The sequence below is a fragment of the Choloepus didactylus genome, chromosome 2 (assembly GCF_015220235.1).
Source record: "Choloepus didactylus isolate mChoDid1 chromosome 2, mChoDid1.pri, whole genome shotgun sequence".
Taxonomy (NCBI): domain Eukaryota; kingdom Metazoa; phylum Chordata; class Mammalia; order Pilosa; family Megalonychidae; genus Choloepus; species Choloepus didactylus.
Window position 1 is genome coordinate 126,023,285 of NC_051308.1, and position 26,499 is coordinate 126,049,783.

A 26,499-nucleotide genomic window follows, 5' to 3' on the forward strand; every position below is an offset into this window, starting at 1 on the left:
GTGACTGAATTCCTTCCCCTGGCCGTGCCCGGCAGCTGTCCAGACTCTCCAGTGCTGAGTGAGGTTCCTCAGAGCCTCCAGCCAACCTGCTCCTGGGCCTCACCCCACATTTCCTGGAGGGAAGATCTACCTCTTTTCTAGCCTCAATTCTCCCAGTTACTTTTAGGTCTTTCGGGTGCCTATTATATTTAATAGAAAGATACACTATCTCCAGTGATGTTGCACCGATGTGGGGTGATGGGCCTGGCGCGAACTGAGCGCCCTTTTGGAAACACCCCCATTTCTATTCGCTAGAAACTTCCCCCTCCCGTTGCCATGGAGAGAGACGGCCGCTGCCTCCCGTCGCCATAGCAACCTGAGGGTACCGCGGACCGCAAGATTGCGGGTCTCTGAAAGTCTACTCGCAGTTCTGCCTCCGAAGCCGGGCCCTGGAGCAAGTCTGAGTAACTTCTCCCGTTGGGAACATCCGCCAAGGACCTTTTGCGAACCTCCCACCCCTGGCAGGGTCATCCCTCTTTCTTTTACGGGTTTATCTATTTCGCTGACACTTGTATGACGTGTGGCAGTTTACCCAGTGCTTTCACAAACACTATTTTTATAACCCCCAGGCGGCCCGTGAAGCACCTGTTACCATTATACCCTTTTCACAGAAAAGAATATTGAGACCCAAAGAAGCCCAAAGTCACACGAGGTAGTGTATGCCGAAGCCTGATCCCGAGCCCTTTCTCCGGCCTTGTACCTTCCAAGATGCTGGATAGCCGGGCTCTCCCACCTCTCACCGGCTCGGACTCCGGCCGGTCCTTGAGTGTAGAGGGGGAGGCGGTGAGGTGCCAGACTTGCCAGCTGCCGCGGGATGCCACGTGAGGGGCGGGGACCCTGCGGAGAAGTGATTAAAAGCCGAACGGAGCCGCAGGGGGCCGCTGCGGGGAGGGTCTTCCTGGGACCGCCTTGCCCCGCCCCAGGCCGGTCGCAGCGCGGGTTCAGGAGGCTGCTCTGCAGGCTAGGCTGTCCGGGGCATGAGTGGGGTGTGGGGGCCCGGGGGGCCTCGGTGCCAGGAAGCGCTCGCGGTCCTTGCCTCGCTGTGCAGGGCCCGGCCGCCCCCTCTCGGGCTGGACGTGGAGACTTGTCGAAGCTTGGAGCTGCAGCCACCGGAGCGTAGTCCGAGCGCAGCCGACGCAGGTAACGAGAGACCCAGAGCCTTCTCCCTTCCTGGAGACTCGCCCTGGAACCTAGAGAGAGAAGTCCAGCTCGGGATTCGGGATTTGGGTCCCCTAGCCAATCCCCCGCAGGGCAAACGGAGAGATACGAAGGGGACCCAAGAGGAGAAGAATTCCCCTGCCCCATCCCGTGTGGCTGCAACAGGAGACCCCGCGGGAAGCCAGGCTCCTGGGACGCGACGCCCCTCGTGGCCTCAGTTTCCCTCGCGTCTCTCCGCTAGCCCTGAGGGCGATCTGCCAAGGTAGGAACGGGTGGAGCAAGCAGGAGAAGATAAGGAAGGAAGCTCGTCTCCGCGGGGATATCGCGGTCCCAGGATCCTTCTGTCAGTCTGTGCTTCTGTTTGTTCTCTCGGGGGGACGCTGCCCGAGCCCCGTGAGTCTTTCAAGGAGACACTTGGGTCTGCGGCTGGCAGGAGGTCTTTACGTCCGGGTGCCTCTCCGGCTGCGAGAGGCTTTCTGCGTCTCCGCTGGGGGGTGGGAGGCGGGGTGGGGGAGGGTGTCGCCGCGTGTCCCCCACCCCCACCCCCACCCCTATAACCCGCTCCCTCGGTCTCTCTCTGACTCACTCGGACTCGGGGCCGGTGCGCGACTGAGCCGTTGCCTCTCGCCGACTTTGCCAAGCGGGCGCCTCCTGCCCCAGAGGCGCGGACCCTGCGTCGGACGCAGCCCCCGGCAGCCGCCGAGCCGAAGGGGGTGCGCCAGCCAAGCCGAGCTCGCCCGAGCCGGTGAGTTCCGAGCCCGAGCCCTGAGGTGTCGGGGCCCGGCGCGCAGCTGCGGCATCTCCGGGGAGTCGCGACAGCGGGAATGGCCTGTCGCGCCCTGGCGGCGGATGCCGCGGGCCGGTCGGCGGCTTGGCGGCGGGTCGGCTCTGGGTATTTACCTGCAGCACCAGCCGCCCTGCGGCCACACTCGCCGGCTGCAACGGGGCTCCTTTGTCCTGATCCAGACGTCTGGAGGGTCCCGGACGGGAGGGGATGCGGAGTCGAGTCTGCTCCAGGAGGGGTTTTAGGGGGTGGCTGGGCAGTGCGGGGCCTCGAGAGAATGCGGGGGGGGAGGGGGGGAGACCCTGCAAGGACCGAGGCGCCAGAGTTCCCGGAGGCTCCGCAGATACTGTCATCCCTGTCCCCTTTCTCCGACTCCAGGAGCGCGGAACCTGGGGGTGCACGGGGTCGCCCGGCGGCTGAGCACCGCTGGCGCCTGAAGGGGAGGAAGGGGGCACGAAGGCGGGAATTTCGTCCCCACGCGCTTTTCCAGGGACTGGGAGCCCGTAACTGGAGCAGGTACAGGTGAAATCAGCTCTCCAGAGGCTGCAGGTGCCAGTGGCCTGTTTTCACGTCGGGTCAAAGGTCGGAGGCAGCCAGTTGTTTCCGGGTTAGAAGCAAGGCCGCTGGACGGGGGCAGTGGGCCAAGGGGATGTTTGGGTGTGTATGTTTGGGTATTGTGTTCCGCCTTGCGGTGAGTGGAGCCCACTTCAGCCTTGAATGAGTGGTGGGGGCCACTGCTTTCTTTTAGCCCTAGCAATGTTTAATCATTAGGTTGATTACTGCAGCAGAAGGGACTAAGGTTAGACATAAGGAAGAACTTCTAGAAGTACAATGATGGAGGCTGGGGAGGTTGATTATCCTTCTTAGAGATTCTCCCAAATAGATTAGGCCCAACAAGTATTATTAGACTTTGATTCTCTGGTGTTATCACTTCTTACACCACCCAACTCATACCCACAAACAGAACAATTTTCCCCAAGTCAGGGATTGTCTTCCTGCCTTCCCCACTCCCCAGCTCCCTTCCATCCTTTCCTCAAATGATCCAGTTCCAGTAGGGCCCTTAATGCTGTTTGTTCCTGACTCTAGAGGAGATAATCCAAAGAAAGAATACACCTGTACAGTTCCACCTGGGATGGAAGTTGCCTCTCCTGTCTGTCTAGGGCAGGAATGTAGGAGTGAAGTGCTAGGATGGTGGTGGTAGCATATCTTATTGGAGGGAGGCACTAGTTCTGACTCTAGAGGACACCTTGTAGTCTGGAGTGACAAGCTCCTGGACTGCCAGACTGAAGGTGAGAGAAGGCTGAAGGGTGGCAGCTAGCTGGCCCAGATGAATCAGTATGCTTTCTCTGCAGGATGCTTCAGAAAGTGAGTTTGAGTTGTCAGCCCTGGGGAACTTTAACTTTGGTTGCTGAGTCATGAAACTCAGGAATCCCTGGGGCCAAGCTTGGGGGCTGAAAGAGATGGGGAGGCAGAAAGAGACTCTTGATCATAGCAAAAGAAAGTGGTTGAGAATGGCTTTGGAGCTTTGGAGGTTTAGGTGAGATTGGAGTCTAGGGAGATGTTGTGGAGTTCAGGACCAGGCGCCCAAGTGTGCTATCTCCCAGCCTGCTCCCTGCATCCTAGAGCCACTTCCTGGGTCCAGATTCTCCAGCCAGAGGAATATTGGACCTGTTCATTTGCAGTTTCATGAAAAAATGCAAGTAGCTAGACCATGCCCAGTTTCTTGTATCATTTCATGTTTTCCCCTACCTTCCTCCTGTTCTAAGACTCTAGCTCATGGAATTTCTAGTAACACCCTGACATTCAGCAGTTGATATTCAGACTCCACTGTCATTTGTTGAGACCATTCTATATGCCAGGGACTGTGCTAGGAATTATACAGGATATCTCAGTTAATCAAGCCCTGACTTGGAAATAATTCTACATAAACTGTCTCAGCTAAAGTCAACTTGCCCTTTTTCTTTAAAAAGTCTAAAGACAAAGGGTCTGCTTTTCTCTAAAATACATCCCCACCCCCACCCTCACCACGAGTGGACACTGAAAGACAGCTCTCTATGGTTCCCTGTCATCTGCCTTGCCGATAAATGTTTCCCATGGGCTAAGTTGCAAAGGGCTGCACATGCAAAGTATGGGTTCTGAACTTGAGGCAGTGAGTGGAGGTCCAGAGATGTTCCAGAAAATGCAGAAACCCTGCCCCTCCCAGGCCAGTAGTTGGGAATGGTTATTCTCATTTACCTGTGGCCATGAGATATATGTGAGGTTTGTCCGCTTCTCTAATGATTCTGGAGATATTCTGCAACTCAGTCACCTGGCTTTGAAGTTGGCCTTTTGCAGCACGGAGGATTTTTTCCTGCCTGTCACGGCAAATTAAATGAACAGCATTTCATTAAAAACGCAAAAGTCCCATTTCTATAACTGATCATCAGCCACTCTCTCACTTCTTGCTGGAAGAATTCTGTGGATTCTGCCTTCTTTGAGGAAAGCTGCAATGAATGATCCTTTAGAGCCCATGGCCATGATATTCTGACTCTAGTGTATTTTGAGCTTTAGGATTCTAGAACAAGGATCCAGTAACTAGGTGCTGTAGAGCTCTTTGACTTACAGTTCTAGAAGTTCTCTTCTTCCTCTGACTGTGGGAACTCCAAGAGTGGAGATGGTAGATTCAGAATGTTCCATCCCTCCAAGCTCTCTAGAAAAGACATATTCTCTATTAACTGTTCTCACTTTACTCTGTCTTCTCTGCCCTCAGAATTGAGGGTGAACATGTGGCTGTAAATAATTCAGACTTGGATTGAGGCATCCGGATCAGGCCAGGTTTCTTTAGGAGATACGTAGGGTTGTCTGGAGTTGGGAAAAGCAAGATAAGAGAAGGGCCTGGCTGAGGTTGGTAGAGCCCTTGCTGGTCCTACTTAGGAAAAGAAGCATCTCAGGACTGGGCCACACTTAGGAACTGAAATGAGAGGGGCCTTTGAAAGTGGAGGTGAGCAGATCATCCAGCTTGGGAGGCTCCCAGGTATAATGGCCCTACCTCCTCATTCTTTTCTCTCTCTCAACAGTTTTTCTTGCTCTGTGTGTATGCAGGCTACCCTTTCCTCCCCTTCATTACAGTTTTGGATGAGGAGAGGAGCACTGAGGGAAAAGAAGCTCTCTGGCTCTCCACGTGCCCCTCCCCTCCATCAGCCCAGCCTTGATACCCCCGTTCAGAGGGGCTGCATGCCCGATTGATCAGGCAGAAAGGTACAGTTGTCATCTGCTAAAACAATAATACTAATAATTGCTAAATTAGAGCCAATGCTCTGTTAGCTTTAACGCTCCACATTAATCTCCAATTTATCTCTGAATCCCCTAATGATGGTCGAAGCGGGTGCCCAGTCATAAAGCTTGGTGCAGTCATAATTAGCCCAGCATTGTCTCTCCTCATCACAGCTTTTCCAGGAGCACTAATTCCTTCTCTGTTTGGACTCTGCTAATTATCCCCATAGGTAGCTCAGCGGCCTGGATCTCCAAGAGAAGGAAAGGAAGCAAAGGCCCTCCACTGTCCCTCCCCGCAACCCCCAATTTTAATTACACCAGGTTCTCCGAGTAAATTTACAAGCCAAATGGCAGAGCTTTTATTTATGGACCGAGTCTGTGAGCCTCAGCACCGAACAGCCCTTGTTGCCCCAACACACACACACACACACACACACACACATTCAGCTGCTTCTCAGATACATCTCTGGATGGGACTTTTCCGGAGACCATTGGTTATTTGCCTGGTGACTGGTGGGAAACCTGCACTTTCCAAGAAAGAAGACAGAGATCTGAAGGGGGGTGGGGTGTATGTGTGTGAGTGGGCCAGTGGTCATCTGAGTCTCCAGGGCTCTGCCTAGGTTTGGAGGGTCAGGCCGCTGAGCAGAGAACTCCCCCTGCTTACAAATGAGAAATGCCTCCCCACCTTCTCCGGCCAGCCTTTGGCTACAGTTCTTCAGCTCAGCCAACAGGCCCCTCAAAGATGCCTGGACTTCGGCATCAAAAAGTCCTAGGTTCAAATCCCACCTCTTCTGCTTAGTGCAATGTTCACTTGAACAAGTTACTCAGCATCTCTAAATTTAGTTTGTTCATCTTTGAGAGATGAATACTAATTTCTTAGGGCAGCCGTAAGTAAAGACTAAATGAGATAATGTAAAGGGCGCACTGCTAACCATATAGAAATACATAGCAAACGTTACTAGTATTGATATTAATTGTTCTGCCTGGCGTCTGCCCTACCCAGACGAGGTGCTCTTCTCTTTAGACTCTCGAGCCTCCACGTCTTTTGCGCTCTGGTCTCAGGACTGTGCCTGGTCTGTGTCTCCGTCTATCACTGAAAGATGGCTGACTCCTCAGATGAGGCAGAGCCTGCTCTGCATTTACCATTTCTGAGGGTCCACCAGCAATCCCAAGCCCTAAAGCCAAACCTCTCTGGCTTTAGGGTGAGCAAGGAAAACGGTACTTTCTTCTTGCTTCCTTTCCCCGGTTTATCTTTTCGATTGCAATCTGCTAGCCAGAATGCCTGTTACTTTTACAAATGGATTTTCCTGATGTGGAAGCCTATTAGAAAAATGGGAACAAAAGCAAGCGATAAGAACTGCTGATGAATCCTAACACTATGGGTGGAGAGAAGGCCAGGGGGCTCCAGGGCTTTGTCTTTGGAGAAAGAAGTGTCAGTGGGGGAGGTAAGAAAGCCCTGGGCTGTGAATCAATAACCCAGCATTTCCCAGGGAGAGGAGGGAGGCCATGAGCCACTGTCCTGACCGGACAGACTCACTTCAGGTGACAAATAGGTCCTGCCTTGTTAGCCTTCAGGGGGATGTCAACTTCCCAGAAGAGAAGAGGGACCTGAGGTCTCTCAGATGCTTTGGCTTCTGGTGGCGTGAGAACGTATAGCATCCCCTTCCTGCCTCCGAGGGCTTAGCTTTGGGTCTGTTCTGTACCCAGTAATCTATTATCTTCTGCTAAAAAAACAAAGCCTAAAGAATAATAGCAGCTTACATTTTGGGGGCATTGACCAAGTTCAGGCACTGTGCTCCAAGTCTTAACTTATTTAATATTCACAACAATTTTGTGAGGTAGGGATAATTAAAATCCCTATTAAATAAAAGGAAACCAAGTTTGGAGAGGTTAAGGAACTTGCTCAAGGTCACACAATTAGAAAGCACTGTGGACAGAATGTGCTCTGAGGTCATTCTGGTGCTGTGCCCACCTGAGACATCTACCCTGACACCTGAGGTGTCTGTGCACCTGGTGAATTCCAGTTCCCCAGCCAGGCCAGAGGCCATGTACCCCTGCACAATTCCAAGTCACTGGGGTGTGTTTCCAAAGCCTTGTCCCAAAGTTCTTTTCTCTACCAGAGGCTTTTAGGTAATTGACTACTATCGTTTCCCAAACCAGGTTCCAATGGAATACTGGAGAGCCTCTGATACCTGAACAAAGGTATTTCACACCTAATATTCAGTAATAGACTACTTTTTCCCAATTACCAAGAAACACTTGCAAAAGTATAGGGTGTTCTTGACTGTAGATTTTTCTTCCATGGTTTTCTTCTTACTCCTTGGAAACTTGCTGCTGTTCACCAGGTGGCCAGTGATAGTAACAATAAAACAATTTGGACAAGCAGCAAGCAAATGAATATCAACAGAGAAACTTGGAGATTTGAGATCTTGAATATAGTATGTAATATATTTTGAAATATAGTGAGATCTGGCTATGTATGAAATAGTCATATGATTTCTGCTAGTAAGTTTGTTCCTGGGTTTGTCATGATAAAAAGTTATCTCTATTTATTAGTGTTCATGGCTTGCAGATGTTGTCCCCACTGAACAAGTTCTAAAACTAAAGGATGTAGCTGGGTATAGATACCTAATAAAAATAGCTAATATTTATTGTATTTCTTACTATATATCAGATGCTGTCTCTCAGTACTTTGATTACACTTTTGATCCCATTTAAACCTTTCCTGTGCAGTAGATTCTATTACTATCCCTATTTTGCAGATGAGGAAAGGCTGAAAGAGATTAAGTAGCTTGCCAAAGTCACACAGTTAAAAAGCAGTGGAGGTGGGCATGAATGATTCCAGTCTGACTCCAGGCAATGCTTCTTTCTTTCCAGGCTGAAAGGGAAAAAAAAGGAAGAAGAGAGGGAAGAATACGAATACTTAGGAAGTACTTTCTCTTTTTTGAAGCTCGTTCCTGGTATAAAAAGGAAGAGCCCTGGATCAGGATTCTATAAGGTGGCTGAGTTGCCCATCAAAGTTCTTTCTTGCCTCTCAGGGTCGAGAGTCAAACAACCTGAGTGGGGAAAGGGCTTCGAAGGCTTATTGAGCACCTGCCATTCCCCAGAGGGCAGAGTGTCCCAGTGGGTTAGCCCCAGCTGGACCTGGGATCAGAGGGCACATTTTTGAGGTCATTTAGGCCTTTGGGCAGACCTTGGACCACACAGGAGGCTACATCCCTTCCTAGCCTCAAAGCACATTTCACCAAGGTGGAAGGAAAGGGCTGGCTGAGTTCAAAGACATATATCAGTGATTTTATACCTGTCTTTATGTAGGTCTTATATCCTTTACAATCACCCACCCACCCACCTATACACACTGGCCCGATTCTGCTCTTTGCAGCCTTGTTGCTGCCCTGTACCCCAGCAGGAGTGAATCCACTCAGCCAGGGGACCCGATTCTCCTTGCACTGCCTGCCTGTGCAACGTCAAAAGCTCAGACTTTTCTAATCCCGGAAGAAGATTCTCTGGGCAGAGGAAGGGCCTCCTTGTCTTACATAACCAGTACTGAGCACTGGGTGCTGATTCCCAATAATCCATACCCTCTGCCTCCTCTAATCACAGCTCAGAGGGAACAGCAGCTGGGGGTCACGTGGAGAAGCAATCAAAATAGCAACCACACGGAGGAAAAATTGATTCCCCCAGCCCATCCCCTCCCCTACCTCTCTTTTCATTTCTGAATTCAGTTTTTTGTCATGCTGAACATATAAATGCACTCTATGCTCTCTGGGTTCCCCTCATTCTCCCTCACCCACTTCTCTTTAAAATTCTAATTATTACCAGAACAAGTAAGATGTAAGATCAAAGGAAAGCAAAGCCCTAGAAGTACCTTTTGTTTTAAGGTGACTCATATTGCAGAGAATGAATCAAGAACAGCTGTAAGGGAGCAGATGTGAAGGGTCTAGAGATACCCACAAACTTAGAATAAGGACATGTATTTATGGTAGATTTTCTGGTGCACTCTAGTGGGTGAAGAGCCTAACATAACAATCTCCAAATTTTTTTGAGCATGAATTCATAACAGGAAAAACAAAAACAAAAAACCCAATCTAGTACCTCCAATATACGTATTATTTGTTCCCAAGTTGTGTATCACAGAGGTAGTATTGCTGAGCTAGACTACCTGGGCTGCATCCCAGATCCACCACTTACTAGCTGTGTGATTGGGCAATTTATCTAACCCCTTGTGTCTCACTTTCCACATCTGCAAAATGGGTATAACTGCCCCTAATTCATAGGGGAAGATTAAATGGGTGACTACATAAAAAAAACATTTTGTCACTTGGGCAGAGTAACATTCAATAAATTGACTAAATTCAATAATACAATACTATTATTTCTATGACTATCAACCTGCATATTAAAATTTTGATTGCTTATTTTTAAGAGAGTAAATAAATATTGAAATGATTTGATATTTTTTCCCTTGTGCCTCCAGGGGTACATGCATGTCACATTGGAGACCTTCAAAAGTTACTTAGGATCTGCTTTCCAGGTCCCTGGCCATCTCTGTATGAAGGACTAACCTCGGCTCCTTTGGCCAGGGAAAGGCTCCAGTGTCTCCGTGAAGGGGGCTTAGGGTTGGGGGGAGGTGTGTAAGGACTTGATCCTCTGCCGTTCTTCCCTAGTTTACGGAGCTGGTAGCTAATCAAGATGCGTAATCCACAGCAAGGGGGCCAGAAGGCAGTGCAGAGAGGTTGACTGATGTTCTCACCTCCGTTTCAGATTCCTCTGCACATGGGACAGCCTCCCCTGGGGCCTGTGTGCTGTGAGAGTACACAGGTCCCCCCAGGGAGGGCCTGGGCATCTTCGTACCCCGAGCCTAGCACAGAACCTGGCACATGGCAAGTGTGCAGTAAATGCTGGTTGAACTTAATTGAAATGAGAGATGATTGCAGCCCTTTCATCTACCATTCATTCATTCACTCATTCATTCCCATGGGCCCGTTTCTGGGCTAGGCCCTGAGTCACACAAATATGAAAAGTGCTGGGTCACACTAACCTGCATTTCTATCAGGGTCAGACAGGCTGGAACAGTGGAAAGAGCACCAGGTAGACAACTGGGCCATAGTCCAGGTTCTGTCTCTGACTGACCGTGTGACTCCAAGTGAGTCCCTTCTCTGGACCACTGCTCCCATCTATAAAAAGAGTCTGGCCTCAGTACTTCTGAAGTTATTTCTCACCTTGAATCCTGAGATTCTTAAGGCTTTGGGCCAGATTAACCCAGAGGCCACAAACTCGCACACCTGCAGGAGACGGACAGGTGGTGGAATGTGGGCATAAGACATCAGGGATTTAGGGGGGAGAGCTGGTGAGCACACACCCCTCCAAAGGAAATGGCCAGTTCCTACCATGCAGGAGCACAGGCCGTCGGCCTTTACAAGAGAAGCCAGGATTCTCTCATGATGATGATGATGGAATTCCTCAACTTTTCAATCATAGTGCAAGCCAAACAAAACTCTCCTGTAGGCTTGTCCACAAGTGACCCTCTGATCTCTCTACCAGAACAAGAAGGGGCCTTGGGCCTGAAGTTCATTCCCGGATTTGGGGAGGGGAGTAGAGTGGGAGGTCTGCTTAATAATTTCTCCCCAAAGCAGACATCCCTCACAGCTGTCCTGGAATAATGGGTCACCTCCTGGAACCAGGAGTGTGGGGGGAGCTAGTGCCGGTTTGCAAGAATGCAGTCTCCTTCCACCCTCCATAACAACGGAAAACACTGGTTTTAGAGCAAAGCTCTCGTATATCCACAGGAATGGAAATAATGGCAGCTGTAAGAGTTATATTGTGTGGATCAGATTCCAAATTAATACAAGTGTTTATTGAGCCTACTATGTGCAGAGTTCTGGGAGTATGGAAAAAGCATTAGACCTAAACTCTGCCCTCAAGGAGGCTATGTTCAATCTCACTTACTTCAAGACAGCTCAGTAAACACTTACGGAGCTCCCACTTTGGAGGACGGGGAGAGGAGAGGATGCATTAGCAGAGCCTCTCCTCCCCTGCTGAGGAAGAGAGCTGTATTCAAAAATGGCTCGGTTATAGGTCTGGCCGTAGTAACAGCGCTAATAAAAATTCAAACAGCATCCAAATGTGGAACGATATAAGAATTTGCACATTTTGCTAAGGCTGCTATTTAAATTACTTTCCCTTCCCCGTGCACTCGCCAGTAGGCTGTGGGCGAGACAGTCCAAGTGCTCTCCAAGCTGAGGGGTGGGGGTGGGGGGGAGGGAATGGAGAAGTTAGCCTGAGGTAAACACGTGGCTGCAGATGATTTCACAGAGAGAACATTCGAGAGTCAACCCTAAAATCATCTCTTACTCTGACAATGGCAGTTTTCTCATGACCACTCTTTTCTCTTCTTCCGTCTTTGTCCCTCCTGTGTGCCCCCTCTTCCAACACCCTCACCCGCTTCTCCCCGCCTCTGTCTGTCTCTGTCCCTCCCTGCCGGCTCATGCTGAGGGCAGATGCCTCTGTCAGCCTCCTCGCAGTTGTAGTTATTGTATGTGGTGTGGCCCTGGTGGCAGTTTTTCTCTTTCTCTTTTGGAAGCTGTGCTGGAAACCCTGGAGGAACAAGGAGGCCTCCAGTCCCTCGTCTGCTAACCCCCCCTTGGAGGTCCTCCAGAGCCCCAGCTCCAAAGGCAACATGGCAGACAAGCTAAAAGATCCCAACACCCTGGGCTTCCTGGAGGCGGCTGTGAAGATCAGCCACACATCCCCAGATATCCCGGCCGAGGTGCAGATGTCGGTCAAGGAGCACATCATGCGTCACACGCGACTGCAGCGGCAGACCACGGAGCCAGCGTCGTCCACCAGGTGAGGGTAGGGCCCTCCCTTCCCCGCCCCACATGTCCACATCCCCCTACTACTTCAGTACATCAGGGAGATTCCACCTGGGAGGAAGACAGACCAGTAATGACACAGGTGCTTTGATGGGGAATGTATCAGACGAGCTCCGCAGAGTGGAGGTGGATACAGGCAAAGACTCCACAAAAGGGGTTTCTAACCTTTGGAGAATGAGGGTCCCTTTCAAACCTTCCACAGAGTTCTCCTTGACAGCGATGGCATATTGGCATCCTTAAACTGGAAAACACACACGCATACATACAATGATAAATATGTAGTCTGACTTCAGAGACACGTTTAAAAGATACAGTGCAATACAATGTGTGAGGTATTGTTTTTATTCAAGACTTAGGGCTCTTGTGGATTCCTGCAGTGGCTCCCCAGTCTCCCAGGGGACCAGCCAGAAAGAAGAAGGCCTGGTCCTCAGAGAGGAGGTCAGGGATGGAGGTACTGGAGTTCACATTGACATATGTGGTTTGTCCTTTGACCTTGAGAAAGCCACCCACCTCTAAGCCTCACTTTTCCCAACTAGCAGTTCTCATAGGGTTGTGGTGAGGAGCCAGTGAAGGTCTCCATGTAACAATGAGAGCTAACACACATATCACCCCGTGCTAAGAACTTTAGAGGTTTTAATTCACTTCCTCCTCACAGCAGTTCTGGGCAATTGCCACCTTTATTATCCTCATTTTATAGCACAGAGAGGTTAAATAAACTATCCAAAGTTGAGTAGTTAGAAAGAGGCAGAGCCAAAATTAATCTCTGTGGTCTGGCTCCAGAGCCCATGCTCTTAACTGCTCCAGTGCCTGGCATACAGTAAATGCTCAATAAATGTTAACTGTGTTGTTGTTGGTGGTGGTGGTGGTGATGGTGATGATGATGATGATGAAGAAGAATAAGAAGGGAACATCACATTGAGGATAAGAAAGGAGGGCCTTCTCTTAAGGGGTCTCATCGTTTAATGGAAGGACCAGAGTCATGTCTACTAGGAAAAACCTAGAAAGCAGGCAACAGAAAAGCAGGAATAATGACAGTGATAACAATGGCTAATGTTTATTGAGCTTGCCATATACCAGGCACCATTCCAAGTACTTTACAAATATTAAGACATGTAATCCTCAAACCTGTGCAGAAGGTTTGAGCAGAGGAAAAGTGGGGTCAAAACAAGAGGCAGGATGATCCAGGGCCGCCATGTGTGTCTACCTGTATCCTCTTTTTCCTGAGCCCTGACCACACTCTCAGTCCTCTCTTGTCCACCACCAGGCACACCTCCTTCAAGCGCCACTTACCGCGACAAATGCACGTCTCCAGTGTAGACTATGGCAATGAGCTCCCGCCAGCGGCAGAGCAGCCCACCAGCATTGGCCGCATCAAGCCTGAGCTCTACAAGCAGAAGTCGGTGGATGGGGACGAGGCCAAGTCTGAGGCTGCCAAGAGCTGTGGGAAGATCAACTTCAGCCTACGCTATGACTACGAGAGTGAGACCTTGATCGTGCGCATCCTGAAGGCCTTCGACCTCCCTGCCAAGGACTTTTGCGGCAGCTCTGACCCTTACGTCAAGATCTACCTCTTGCCTGACCGCAAATGCAAGCTGCAGACACGGGTGCACCGCAAGACCCTAAACCCCACCTTCGATGAGAACTTCCACTTCCCCGTGCCCTATGAGGAGCTGGCTGACCGCAAGCTGCATCTCAGTGTTTTCGACTTCGACCGCTTCTCCCGCCATGACATGATTGGGGAGGTCATCCTGGAGAACCTCTTTGAGGTCTCCGACCTGTCCCAGGAAACTTCCATCTGGAAGGACATCCAGTATGCTACAAGTGTGAGTACATCCTGCTCCCTCAGCAGTTCTAGGTTGAGTGGGACATTTCTCCCCCAGAGACAAATGCACCGTTGCCCATCAAGATATGCAGGGGGCCTCTGGAAACTACCCAAAGACCTAGCCTGCTTTGGAGAAGTCCTTGTACTCTGCTCCAGGTTGGGGGTGGGCAGCATCCCCCAAGTGGGTGGGAAGAGAAGTGAATTCTTATTTATTGCTTCTGATTGCATGCTCCAGGGTGGTTCTCTCTACCTGCTTAGTCTCAGGTTTACTAACTCTAAAGTGTTGTTTTTTGTCCTTTTGATCATGGATAAGGATTGGCCCAGGCCCACAGACTGAATCAAACAGGAGCATCTAAGGAGGATGCTGATATGTGTTAGGAGCTTGGAATAAGCAATCAAGGACAAGCTATATCAATCAGGATGAATCAGGTTGTGCTGCAGTAATAACCACCCCCAGGATTTTAGTGGTTAAGACAACAGAGGCTTATTTTTTGTTCATGTTACGTGTGTGTTGCAGCTTGGCTGGGGGCTCTACTCTACCTTGTTCCAATAGAGGCTCCACCTTGACATGTGTTCCCACAGCTACCACATCAGGAGGAAGAGGATGTGGCAAATCATATGCTAGTCCTTAAAATTTCCACACAGAGTGACATATGTCACTTATACTCACATTTCAGTAACCAAAGCAGGATATATGGCAACTCCTAACACAAGGGGGCAGGGCAAAATGATCCTGCCATGTGCCCAGAAGAACTGGAATTACTTAATGCACAACACTAGTGACCACCACACACAGTCTTTCTTTTAGAGCCCTTCTCTTGGAGTCCTGCTCTTCCCATTCCAGTCTAGGGTAGGGGGAGGCAGGCTGAAGGGACACCAAGCTAACCCACACATGAGAGAGAGGTGCTGAGCTGTTCACAGGGATGGTTTCAGGTCTCAGGTTCAAGTACGGTTTTAAGCGAAGGGAAGACAAAGTTCAGCACAGAGAATTAGAGAGGGCATTGGTCCAGTATGGACGATGTGTCTCAGAGCCCTTTGGTCCAGTGTGGACGATGTGTCTCCAGTCCTCTGGGTGGGGTGCTGGGGAAGCTGTGTAATTACATCCTGCAGGTGTGGGTGCTGTGCCCCTCTCTAACCACACCTGGGAAGAACCCTCCAGGGGCATTTCACCAAGCACCAATGGCCTTCATCTGGTGTCTTGAGTAGTAAGTGCTTGAGTGGCCCCTGGATTTTCTTATAACATCTCTCTGAGGCAGGAGTGTCCCCACTTAGTCTGCAGACCCTCCCTTTGGACAGTCAATACTCAATATCTTTGGGTTGAATTTGTGACAGAAGAGGCTGAGAAAATCAGCCCCAGCCTGGTGGGGAAGGGGTAGGAATCTTGATTTGTTACAAAAGGGAAAGCACAGTGAGCTCTGCTTCTGCCCCAGGGAAGAAGGTATCTGGGGCATCCCATTCTCATAGACAGTGCTGCCTTTCATCAATCCAGTCAGATGTCCCAAAGCTTCCTGTACCTTTGTTTTCCTGAAATGTCATCCCCAAGAACAGCACAAACAGCGAGGCTGGCAGACGGGGCGGGCAGACGGGGCGGGACGGAACAGCAGCTGTGGGCCGGCCCCGGGCCCAGGAGCTCTGATCTATAAATCACTCTGAAGTTTACATCTGGTGCATCTCCTCCCTTGTGGTCTCCAAAGGCAGCAGCTTCATTATGGTGACCGAACAGGTAGAGAAAAGCAGCTCTGTCCTCCACATGTGAGGCCACAGCCCAGGGGAGAGGGGCCAAGAGAGAGGGAAGGGGTGGGTCAGGGGATTAGGGGAACAGAGCTCAGCTCAGCTCTCTGAGGGGCCTCCTCTGCTCCTCACCACAGTCCCCACCTCCCTTCTCTGTGTCTTCAGCTCCAGGCATAAGTGGAAGCCTCTGTCCTGGAGTAGGCCACCCGTGCCCAAGCATACTGCTTTCCTCAGTGCTGACATCCCAGATCTTGGAACTTCATGGCTATTCCTGCCATCTTTGTATCCCCGCTTCCCCAACTGAGCTTCAGAAACGGGCAGATCACTGCAAAGGGCACTGGACAAATCATCACCATCCTTACCATCTTTATCCGACTCCTCATCCTCCTCAGTCAGTATCATTAGAGTCCTTCTCCCTCTCCTCTTCCTAAGCAGAACTCTGTGCCAGGCACTGGGACATGAGGATGGGGCTGGGATAGAAGACCGCCTCTTTGACCTACAGAAATTTGTAATCTAATTGCAGAGACAAGAAATGTCCATGAAGTAGATAGCAAAGCAAGGTAGCAAATAATATATACTGCTTCAGCGTGCAAGATCCCTGCAAGTTAGGACAGGCAGGAATGGTTTCCTGGAGAGGAAAAATTAAACTGGGTTGAGAAGGGCTGGTATAAACTGATAGGCAAAGTGGAAGGGGAAAGCATTCTAGGCAGGATCAGAGGCCTTGGGGGAGTCCAGGCCCAGGAGCTTACAAAGCCCAAGAATGGGTGACCGTGCTCACACCCCTCCTCTTGGCTTGCAGTTGGTCTGAGGTAGAGGCTCCATCTCAGATGAGCCCCTCAGGCTCTCTGGCCCACAGCCTCACCAGCTAGTCACCCTGGCTGTGTTGCGGGAGGTAGAAGAGGACTCAGACAAAGGAAGGGGAAGAGAGAAAAAAGGCAGACACTCTTCCCTGATTTTGTGCTGACTCTAAAATTCCAATTATTTGGGGGCCTGGGAGGCCCAAGTCAGCCAACTCTGGGAATGATTGAGCACTCAGTGTATATGAAGTCCTGTAGCTAGCAAGGTGGGAGATGGGTACAGATGAGGGCAGCCAATAGCCCGCTGCCATCTATCCTGCCTGCCAGATTCTGCTCCTAGAGCTCCACTTTGAGCCAGAGCTGCTCTGTCCAGGAACCCGTGGCAGCTACTCTGCCCCAGCCAGGCTGTTCCCTAACATGCCTAGTCATTCCTGCCTCCTGCCTCTGCCTTTGCTCACGTGGGTCCCTCTTGTCTGGCCTTCCACTGCTTCTCTGCCTGGCCCAAACCAACACCTTTCAAAGCCTACCTGAAGCCCTCCTGCACCTGGCCTCCCAGTCTCACAGAAGTTATCCCCTCCAAACTTACTCTCTGTATCCCTCAGTTATCCTGAATCATATCCTGCCTTGTAAAGTCTTCCCTATGGCTCAAGAATGGCTTGCCTCCCACACTCTTGTATTTCACCTTGGGGCTAAGCATGTTATTTTACACAAACAGTGATAGCCCAGAACATTCTTGTTGATTGACTAATGGCTTAGTTAAGTTAATTCGATTAAAACTCTAGATAATGGTGCACAAGGGACAGAGCATTGGATTTGGGTGGAGTTAACCTGGGAAGACTTCCTGGAGGAGAACTATAAGTAATATTTTGAGAATGAGTAGAGCCAGGATTGGGAGGGGAGACATCAATCTGTGCAGACATTCAGAGGAATAATTCAGGTTAATGGTTTATTTCTGAGGGGCAAAGAGATGAACCAGTCATATCAGGTAGTCTGGATCCAAGCAGAAGGATCCAAGAAGAAGGTCAGTGACCATAGGCTTAGCTGAAGGAGCCCCATGACAACGGGGGCTCGGGAGGCTGCTTGGAGTGTCACACCTGAATGCTGTCCCTGTGTGGCAGCTCACATTTGTATCAGGGGGTCAGGTGGAACTGGGCAGGTCCCTTTTCCAGCCCCTGACCCAGTGCTCAAGTTGGTTTGAAGTAGCAAAGCCTGGAACATTTGTGCCATTTTCTCACAGCCTCTGAATATCAAGCTTCAATATTAGCAAAGGCTAAGTACACAACCGGGGATTTCTAGCTCTTTGTTAATTGTAGATCTTAAACTGCAGGGAACATCCACCTCACCACCCCTAGGTTGTTAGGAAGGGGAAGCTTGGGCAGCAGAGCAGGTATTTAGAGCCCATCCCCACTGGACTGGAGGGTGAGAAGCAGGCAAACTGGACACACCAGGGCAGTTGGAGGCTTCTCGTGTTCCCCCAGTAAGAAGCTCAGGCATGGGAAGGAAATCACGGGATTTCATCAAATCCATTCCAGCCCTGTGCATGGCTGTCCGGGACCTCTCAGGCTGTCCTCCCTCCTGCCTGGCTCGACTGAGCTCCCCTGGTGGTCTCCTGGGCATTCCTGGGTGTTTCTCACTTTCTCTCCATCCAGAGCTCAGATTGGCTGAAATCATGCAGCTCATCCCTTCCCCCATCCTCTGCCCCCAGTCTAATTATTTCTATATAAAACTGTAGATTTATCATTATAATAGAGCCACCATCACTGGGGTTTGCTAACATCTTTGTAATCCTGTAGTTATTGCTCCAGAGGCTCAGACCCCACTGCATACAACTATTCCTGTTGCTATTCCCACACCTTTGCAGCGACAGGAGGTGAAGGCTTGTAATTGGAGCCATAAATATGCATTGTGCTTGGTGGCGCTAATGGACTTGGCCATGTTCCTGCCTGGTCAGGTCCCTGCCAGGCCAGAGTGTGCATGTGTGTGTGTGTGTAATGTGTGCAGATGTGCATGTGCATGAGTGTGGTTTTGGGGTCGTGGGGTGCTCCATATACTTCCAGGGAGCCTGGACTCAGGGTCTGCAGGGAGGAAGGGATGCCTCATTTAATGAAACAGCCTCTAGCCTGGGAACGAGCAGAACTGTATACAAGAAGCCTCAGTGTTCCACCTGGGTTAGACACCACACAGGAACAAACCTGTGTTGGAGTCCACGTCACCACTTTCTGGCTTTGCAACTTTGAGGACATTATCTAATCTGTGCCTCAATTTCCTAATCAGCCACATGGGGATAACAATCATACATAGTTCATAGTGGTATTACACGGATTTAATGAAGTAAAATATGCAAGATGCCGAGGATGGCACTTTGGGCACAGAGCAGCCTCCTGAGCCCATTCTCACGGTGCCTTCCCTTCCCTTCAGGCTCAGCCAGTAGATCACTGTTTGTACCACACCCCAGGCCCAACCCTCCACTTCAGTCTAGACTCCTGATCTGACTGGGTTGGTAGTTATTTTATTCCTATTTTATTTCTTACCTTAGCCATGCATTTTCTGTGTAACCTTGGAAAAGTTACTTCCCCTCTCTGGGCTGCAGTTCTCTTAAGTGTTAAACCAGCTTCAAATTTCTGAGCTTCTCAGATTCTTGGCTTCTCTTGCAGAGAAGATCTTGGCTCTCTTACTTTCACAGAGCAAAGATACAAGGTTCCTGGGAGGGTGGTCTCCATAGTAGAGGCCTTAACCCCAGGATGATAGGTTCCTGGACAGAATTTCCAGACATGCCCTCTCCTTCCTTAACTGTCAGTGAGAATCATGCCTTCTACAGCCCCTGGGAAATGGCCTCTCAGAGGTCCCTGCTGGAGAGGAGATCCCCTTCAGCGTGCCTTCTTCCTCCTTTTCCCATGAGGCCAGTCCTTTGCCAAGCTTATTCATCCCCATGCATCAACTTTCAGATCCCCCATTTAGTGGGGATATGAGGATTATCATTTATTGGTTTCTACTGTGTGAGAAGAATAAGGACTACTTTATCACATTTCATCCTCACCACAGCCCTTATATGTAAATAAAGAAACAAAGTTTCTGAAGCTAAGTAACTTACCTGATGTCACACAGAGAGAAAGTAGGAGAACTCAGATTCAAGCCCAGGTCTTCAACAGAGTGCATGATCTTTGCGTGGCCAGAAGGGGACATTACATTGCTCCTCGGAACTGAAGAGAGAGCCAGACATCCTGCAGCTCTTCAAGGGATTAGGAAGAATGGTGGTGTTTCTTCTTTGTTGGTTGATTAGGTGCTCATTCCTCTTAAAATTTAGTCAATTCAGGGACAGCTTTTGTGCTGTCACTTGGATTCCTTTGCTTTTTTTCCCAGTATTGCTTCCTGTGGGCATTGAGTTTGACATTCATCCCTCCTTCATTCAGCAAACATTTACTGAGCAGCAACTATGTGCACCAACTGCATCACTGAGTACTTCTTGGACACAGAATCTTGGTCTGAGCTATGGGGAGAGAAAGGATGACAAAGAAAGAACCCATCACTTCAGAAGTCTCAGGGTAATGTGAACCTAGAGTGTACCCCATGGTCCCCAGCTCCCTACCACCACCACCACAGGGCCCATACATGGGGACAGACCAATTCAAAATTCTTACAGAAAAATTACATAAGTGGCTATACTGCAAGCCACATGCAGAAATGTTGAGAGACGGAGAAAAGAAATCAGAATCAGATGATCTGATCTGAAAAATTTTCTAGAAAAGAAAAGTTTTAGGTCAGGGTTTGAGAGCATCAAGAGCCAGAAAGTGATGTAAGAGGGAGTCAGAAACAGGACAGTATTTCTTTATTTCCTTTGGATTGGAGGAAGTACCTAGAGAGAACTGGTAGGCAGTTTCTTTTCTTCATCCAATAACTACTTACAGTGTAATCACTATGTACCAGGCACCAGGCAGCACAGATGACTCCAACACCAGCCCTGTCCCCAAGGCCTCGTAGATTCTAGTGGGGGAGGCAGGAAAGCAGCTCTGAACTGTCCTGGGGGTAAGTAGGTCCTCACTGGCCCAGCCACTGTGAGGAAAAGCTGGCCTCCTGGGATGATATTGCCTCCATTGCCAGAAAAAAGTTCAATTGCATCCCTTTCTCATGCCCTCATACTCAGCAGAATGAAACCCCAGAGTGGCTACAAAGAATTTTTCAAGTAGAACTAAATAATCAGCTGATTGACCTGCTGTGAATTGTTAAATCACCCTGGGATGAAGCTTTGTGACTTTGAGGACATTATCTAATCTGTGCCTCAGTTTCCTCATTAATCAGCATCTTGATGCAATTTCTTCCAAGCCTCAGCCTTGGATCTTGGGTTCCCAGGTACTTCTTGGCCAGAACATAATGAATCTTCGTCCATTCAACACGTCTTCAACGAGCCCTCAAGGATGTGCTTGGATACTAGAACAACTGGGTATTGAAAAAACAAACAATCCTTGCTTTTAAAGAGCTTACAGCTTAACAGGGGTGTCAGAGCAAGTAAAAATGCCATCATTTGGAAGAGGGGGCAGCGAAAGTTACCACGTAGGAGGAAATCCAAGAGAAAAGAGAACTGAGGAAGTCAAAGGAGCAATGAATGACTAGGGGAACTACTCATTCAACAATTGTCTGTTGAAGCACCTGCTAAGTACCAAGCACAGTCCTAGACATTGGGGTTGCAATAATAAAATCCCTGCTCTCATGGAACAGTATGCGCTAATAGGGGAGACATACAACAAACAAGTGAATCAGTAAGATAAATAGTACAGCAGATAGTGATGAGTGGGATGGAGAAAATAAAGTAGGGAAGTGTGATAGATAGTGTTTGGGTTGGGAGGGGGCATGATGGTGAAGGGAAGATAGCAGAGTAAACCATGGTGGTTAGGGGTGACGTCCCTAAGAGGGTAGCATCTTGGCAGACCTGAAAAATGGAAGTGAGGGAACCATTCAGATATTTGAAGGAAGAGGTTCAGGGAGAAAAAAAGAAAAAGCGAACACAAAGACCCTGAGATGCAAGGGTGCCTGTCTTATTCAAGGAATAGCAAGGGGCCAGTGTGGCTGGAGCAGAAATGGAGCTAAGCTGAGAGGTGGGGAGTAAAGATGATGAAGTGAGAGATAAAGGGGCAGGAAAGGTTAATGAGGTTCTACAGCCAAAATTTTAAAAGGATCACTGTAGCTGATGGGTTGGGAATAGACAATACAACCAGAGCAAGAGCAAGGAAATTAGCTGGGAAGTTATTGCCATTGAAAAAAAAGAGAGAGAGAGATGGTGGTGGCTTGAACAAGGATGCTGGTGATGATGTCAGATGTGGCTAGCTTCTGGCTATATTTTGAAAGTGGAACCAGCAGTATTGGCTGACAGATTGGGTGTAGGGTCTAGGGTATAGACCAGGAAAAGAATCAAGGTTTTCAGCCTGAACACCTCAGGATGGAATTGCTATTCCTTGAGTTGGGGAATCCTGGAGGAAGAACCAATTTGGAGAAGACCAGGAGTTCAGATTTGGGCATGCTGTGTCTGAGATGCCTTTTAGACATCCAAGTGGAGATGTTGAGTAGGAAGTTGGATATAGAGTCTAGAGTCCTGGAGAGAGGCACTGGCTAGTGATATAAACTTGGTAGATATCAGCATATAAATGGTGTTACGCGATATGAGACTTATGGAATCCCAATGGGAGTAAATTTAGATAGAGAAGAAAGAGGATGGAGAACTGAATCTTAGGGGTCTCTGACGTGTAACCATGGGGGCCATGAGGAAAAATTAGCAACGGAGAAGCAGCCAGTGAAATAAGAGGAAACCCAGGAGGGTGTGGTATCCTGGGAAATGAAGAAAGTGTTTCCAGGAGAAGAGGGGGAAGGATCAACTGTATCAGATGCTGTGACCAATCAAGCAAGATGAGGGCTGAGAATTGACTATTTCATTCAGCCCAAGGAGATCATGGTCAGCCTTGAGAAAAGCCATTCTGTTCCAGCCTGTTTGGGGTAGATCATTTGTGGAAGACTGGGACATGGGTGGCATTCTTTTAGGGAAACTTTCTGGAGGGAGTAGGTCTTGAAATAAGATTTAAAGGGCCAGGGAAGTTGGTTTTGCAGTGTGCCAGCAGGCTGGTTCCGTGCATGGGCCATACCTTGGAGGAAAGCTGGGGGGGTAGGAGGGGGGTCTAAGTGAGCAGCCCCAGCCCACTCAAAACAACATATTTCAGCAGGATTTTGCAGTCAGGGCTCAGTATCCTTAGAATTCTTCCTGAAATTCCCCAGCGTCTAGACTCTTGCATGCAGGACCGAGCCAGGATTGAAGCAATAGGGGACAGTTTTCCAAAAGAGGCCTGCAGAGCAAATTAGGGTCATTCGAAAGCCCCAGAGTATGAAGGGAGCAAGGCTGCCTGTGCCTGGGCTGCCTGCCCAAGCCAGTGAAGCCTTGCTCTTAGAGCCCTGCAGCCTGAGCTGCTCTGAATAATGTATGAAGACAGCCAGCCCTGCCCCATACTTTGAGCCACCGAGTGAGCCCGGCTGTGGCCCTCTTGGCTGCCTGACCCCTGGCCCGCCTGAGTCAGAAGCCGCCTGGGTTGCCGGAGGGGGTCCTAAAGCTCCCTTGTTTACTTGCTGCTCAGCGAGAGTTGCATCACTGCCTGATTGTCTTTGCTGGATGTTCATTTGCCCCCACACTCCCTGGGGCCTGGCCTCATTATGCTCATTATTTTCTGGATGCCGAGCTCTCCTCCAACAGCCCCTACCTCAGGCTGGTGGGCAGAAATGTCCAGTCCACCTCCCGCCCGCAATTATTCCTTCCACCCCTGCCAATGCTGAGGGCAGCTCTGCAGGTCCATTCCTTTGCTCTCTTCACTGAGAAGGGGAGGTTGGAGGGACCTGGTGAGATGGGAACGTCAAAGCCAGGAGCAGCTTTTTCTGATCCAAACTAATAATAACTGCAGCCCTGTACTCAGAGCTCATATCCTATAGAGACTGGAGCATATGGGGGGCAGGTGTGAGGTGGGGGTTGTTGCACCTAGGGTCCCTCCATGGTCAAAGCTCAGGTCCCGAGAATGTGCTCACTCTACTGAACCCCAGGTTCTCAAGAAAATGGGACCTTGACTTTGTTGGGGCTGCCCAAGGGCCAAGGTCCCCTAGAAAAGGACTGTCGGCAATCCATCAAGAACCTGGAAAGAGAAAGGGGAGGGGTGTGAGGTGCAAACTCCAGCTCATGGGCTGGGCCCAGGAGTCCGGGCTGCTCCACCAAAGATGAGTGCTCCAAGTCTGTGAGTTCTTCCTGCAGAGGTGATGGACGTGTGCTGACCCTCCCATACCCTCTCACTTGGGCCAACTGGGACCAGTGACCGTTCTTGGGTACAAAGGGTTAAAGGTTTCCCATGTGGTGCTGGAAAACAAAGTTAATTGGTCCAGACAGGGCTCTGACCTGGCTGTAAGCAGTTTTGCTCAATAAAGGCTCTGCTGGCCTTGAGTGTTCTCATTTTTAAGTTGCCTTTGACAATAGGTCCTTCCCTGCAGCTTCAGAGGAAATGGCCTTAAGGAGCTGCTGGAGGCTCAGAACAGTGAAGACAGTTCTACTTTCATCCTTGTTATATTCCCCACCATCCAGACAGTCCCCCTGCCCACTCCGGCTAGCTTCCTGCAGATCCCAGCACCCACGGGCAACCAGAGCGCAGCCCTGTTTTACCCGTCCTCCTCCCGCTGCCTGCTACAGCGTGGAGCTGGCTGGCTGGCCAGGCAGACCCTGCCCTGCTCCCAGCCCAACGTGCCCCTCATTAGTATGCTGTGCATCTCAACGGTATAAATATCTAAATGTTCCCTTACGAAAGAATGAGTGGGAAATCATTTGGCAACAAGCTCATGCATCAACAGAAATCTATTCCTCCAACATGGGTGCACTTCTTGTGCTTGCCCCCACCTTGCTGCACAGAGCATATGCTCTTGTCTTGTTGCTTCCATCACCTGATAACCCACAGTGACATTTTCTCCTGGAGAGAGAGATTATTTGGTCATGAGGGAAGCAAGAGCCAAGCATCCCCTCTGGACACTGTCACGAATGCACGCACTCCAGGATTCATTCGTGGAGATGGGGCTGCACTGGGTCCTGGAGATCAGCAGCAATTCAGAGAGACTGGGGTAATGGGTGTAAGTAAGACCAGAATAGCAACTGGCTTGGGAGAACTGGGGCAGTCTGTGAGGGGGTTGTAATTTTCCTACAAAACATGGTGTTGTGACTCCATGCTCTCCTGCCTTTGGGGAAGATCAGAGCTGGAGAAGACCCCAGAGATGAACTGGCCCAACCTCCTCCTGCTACAGAGAAGCAAGCTGAAGACAAGAAAAGTCCCTCAGCTTGCCCAGGGTGGCTCAGGGAGTGGTGCAAATCTGGATCCCAAACCCAGGTCTCATGAGACCCACTCCTGTGCACTTCCTACTGCCTGCCTTGTCCCTAGGTTTTTATAGATGTCATAGAATTCTCTTGCCCTGTTTTTTTTTTCTTTCTTTCACTTATTCCTCCCCTCTTTGCTTCCCTCCCCTCTGCCCATTCACTGCCTTCGTTGTGCTCTATGAGCCTCTCTAGGCCATAGGGAGAAGGAGCAGGAAGGGGAGGACCTGGAGCCCAAGGCGTGAAGTGTTAAGGGGCACAGAGCAAAGACTACATCCCCTCTGCCAAGTGTTAGTCTCTTCCATGCAAGGAGAATCTAGTAAGATTCTGGAAACAGGCAAACCAACAAGCAACATCAGCAGGAAAACCAAGGAGGAAAGATGAGATCATTTATCAAAGTGCCTCGAACCCCGAGCCAGATAACCCCCACCCTCAAAGCTTCCCCATTGTACTTATTTATACCTTGGAGAATGAAGGAGAAAAGGTGGGGCTTAGGTCAACCTGCATCCTGTTGCTAGCATATTTTTATGGTGTTTTAGTGTCTACAACAATGTAGAAAAATGTGACTTGTACAGCAGCCAGCCCCCCACCCCCAACCCTGTGCCCATCTGTCTCTCATTCATCCTCATCAGTCGTTCCTCTTGAGTCTGAATTGACACCTACTCATTCTCCATGAATATTTAATGCCTTCCATTCTGGACAAAGTCCCTAAGACCTTGAGGATCTCTCCAGGGCTGCAGGGAGACCTGGGCTGGAGAGCTTTCCATGGAGTCCACTTGACCTTGGGAAGAGTGAATTAGAGGAGAGGGGCAGCCCCTGTGATGAGAGGGGCTGGGGCAGGATGTTTAAACATTCACCTCTGGTCAGTGCAGCTAGTGTTGCCTTCAATGGTGGCCTGAGAAATACCAATGATTGCTTCACAAGGCTTCCAATGTCTGTCATTTTTGAGTTTTAATTCTACCGATGGTCTGGACTTGTCACAGCTTAGAGTTCAGGGAGGGTACCAACATCCTTGACCATGGGGCTGGTTTCTCTGGGACTCTTGTATTGTCATCAGAAAGCGTGTGGGTGACTGTGTATAGGCCGGGAAGGTGTCTTAGTCTGCCATCGCTGCTATGGTAAATACGACACAGAAGCTTAAACAAGAAGCATCTATTGCCTCAGAGTTTAGAAGGCTAGAATCCAAAATCAAGATGTTGGCAAGGCCATGCTTTCTCCCAGAGTCGGTGGTAGTATTCTGATGATTGCAGTCGTCCATCACATGGTGATATCCTTGATATCCTCCTGTGACTTTCTCTGGTTTCTGTCTTCTCTCTTTAAGAACAACAGTAATCTGGGTTAAGGCCCATCCTGAGGATTTTAGAATAGCCTATGCACAAATGAGTCCACACTTTAACTGATAATACATCTCCAAAGGGTCCTCTTTGCAAATGGGTTCACACCCACAGGGACGTGGATGAGGATTAAAAACATGCCTTTTGTTCAAACTAACACAGAGGGTCTGGAGGTAAGGTGGGGAAGTAGTGAGGGAATAAGACTGATATTATAATGTATGTGCAGAATTGCTGTTGCAGGCATAAGCAGGACATTAGCCAGGGTTTCTTGGAGTTGTGTGTGCCAGGTTTTATTCTAAGTGCCTTAGCTTACATTTAATTCTTGCAACCACCCTG

At 49.6% G+C, this 26,499-nt stretch overlaps 1 protein-coding gene across 3 annotated transcripts in view; it reads left to right on the forward strand.

Annotated features, from left to right (window-relative positions):
* The first annotated feature begins 638 nt into the window (after nt 1–638).
* SYT6 (synaptotagmin 6) overlaps nt 639–26,499 on the forward strand; it is a 62,442-nt gene continuing 36,581 nt past the window's right edge. For 2 of the 3 annotated variants that reach the window (XM_037826315.1, XM_037826314.1), the window contains exons 1-3: nt 639–691; nt 11,734–12,082; nt 13,373–13,931. In XM_037826315.1, coding sequence (XP_037682243.1) covers nt 11,913–12,082; nt 13,373–13,931 — 729 coding nt within the window. In that variant the 5' untranslated portion in view covers nt 639–691; nt 11,734–11,912. Of the gene's footprint in view, nt 692–975; nt 1,180–11,733; nt 12,083–13,372; nt 13,932–26,499 lie in introns of those variants that run through there. The other variant, XM_037826316.1, reaches the window with a different exon arrangement.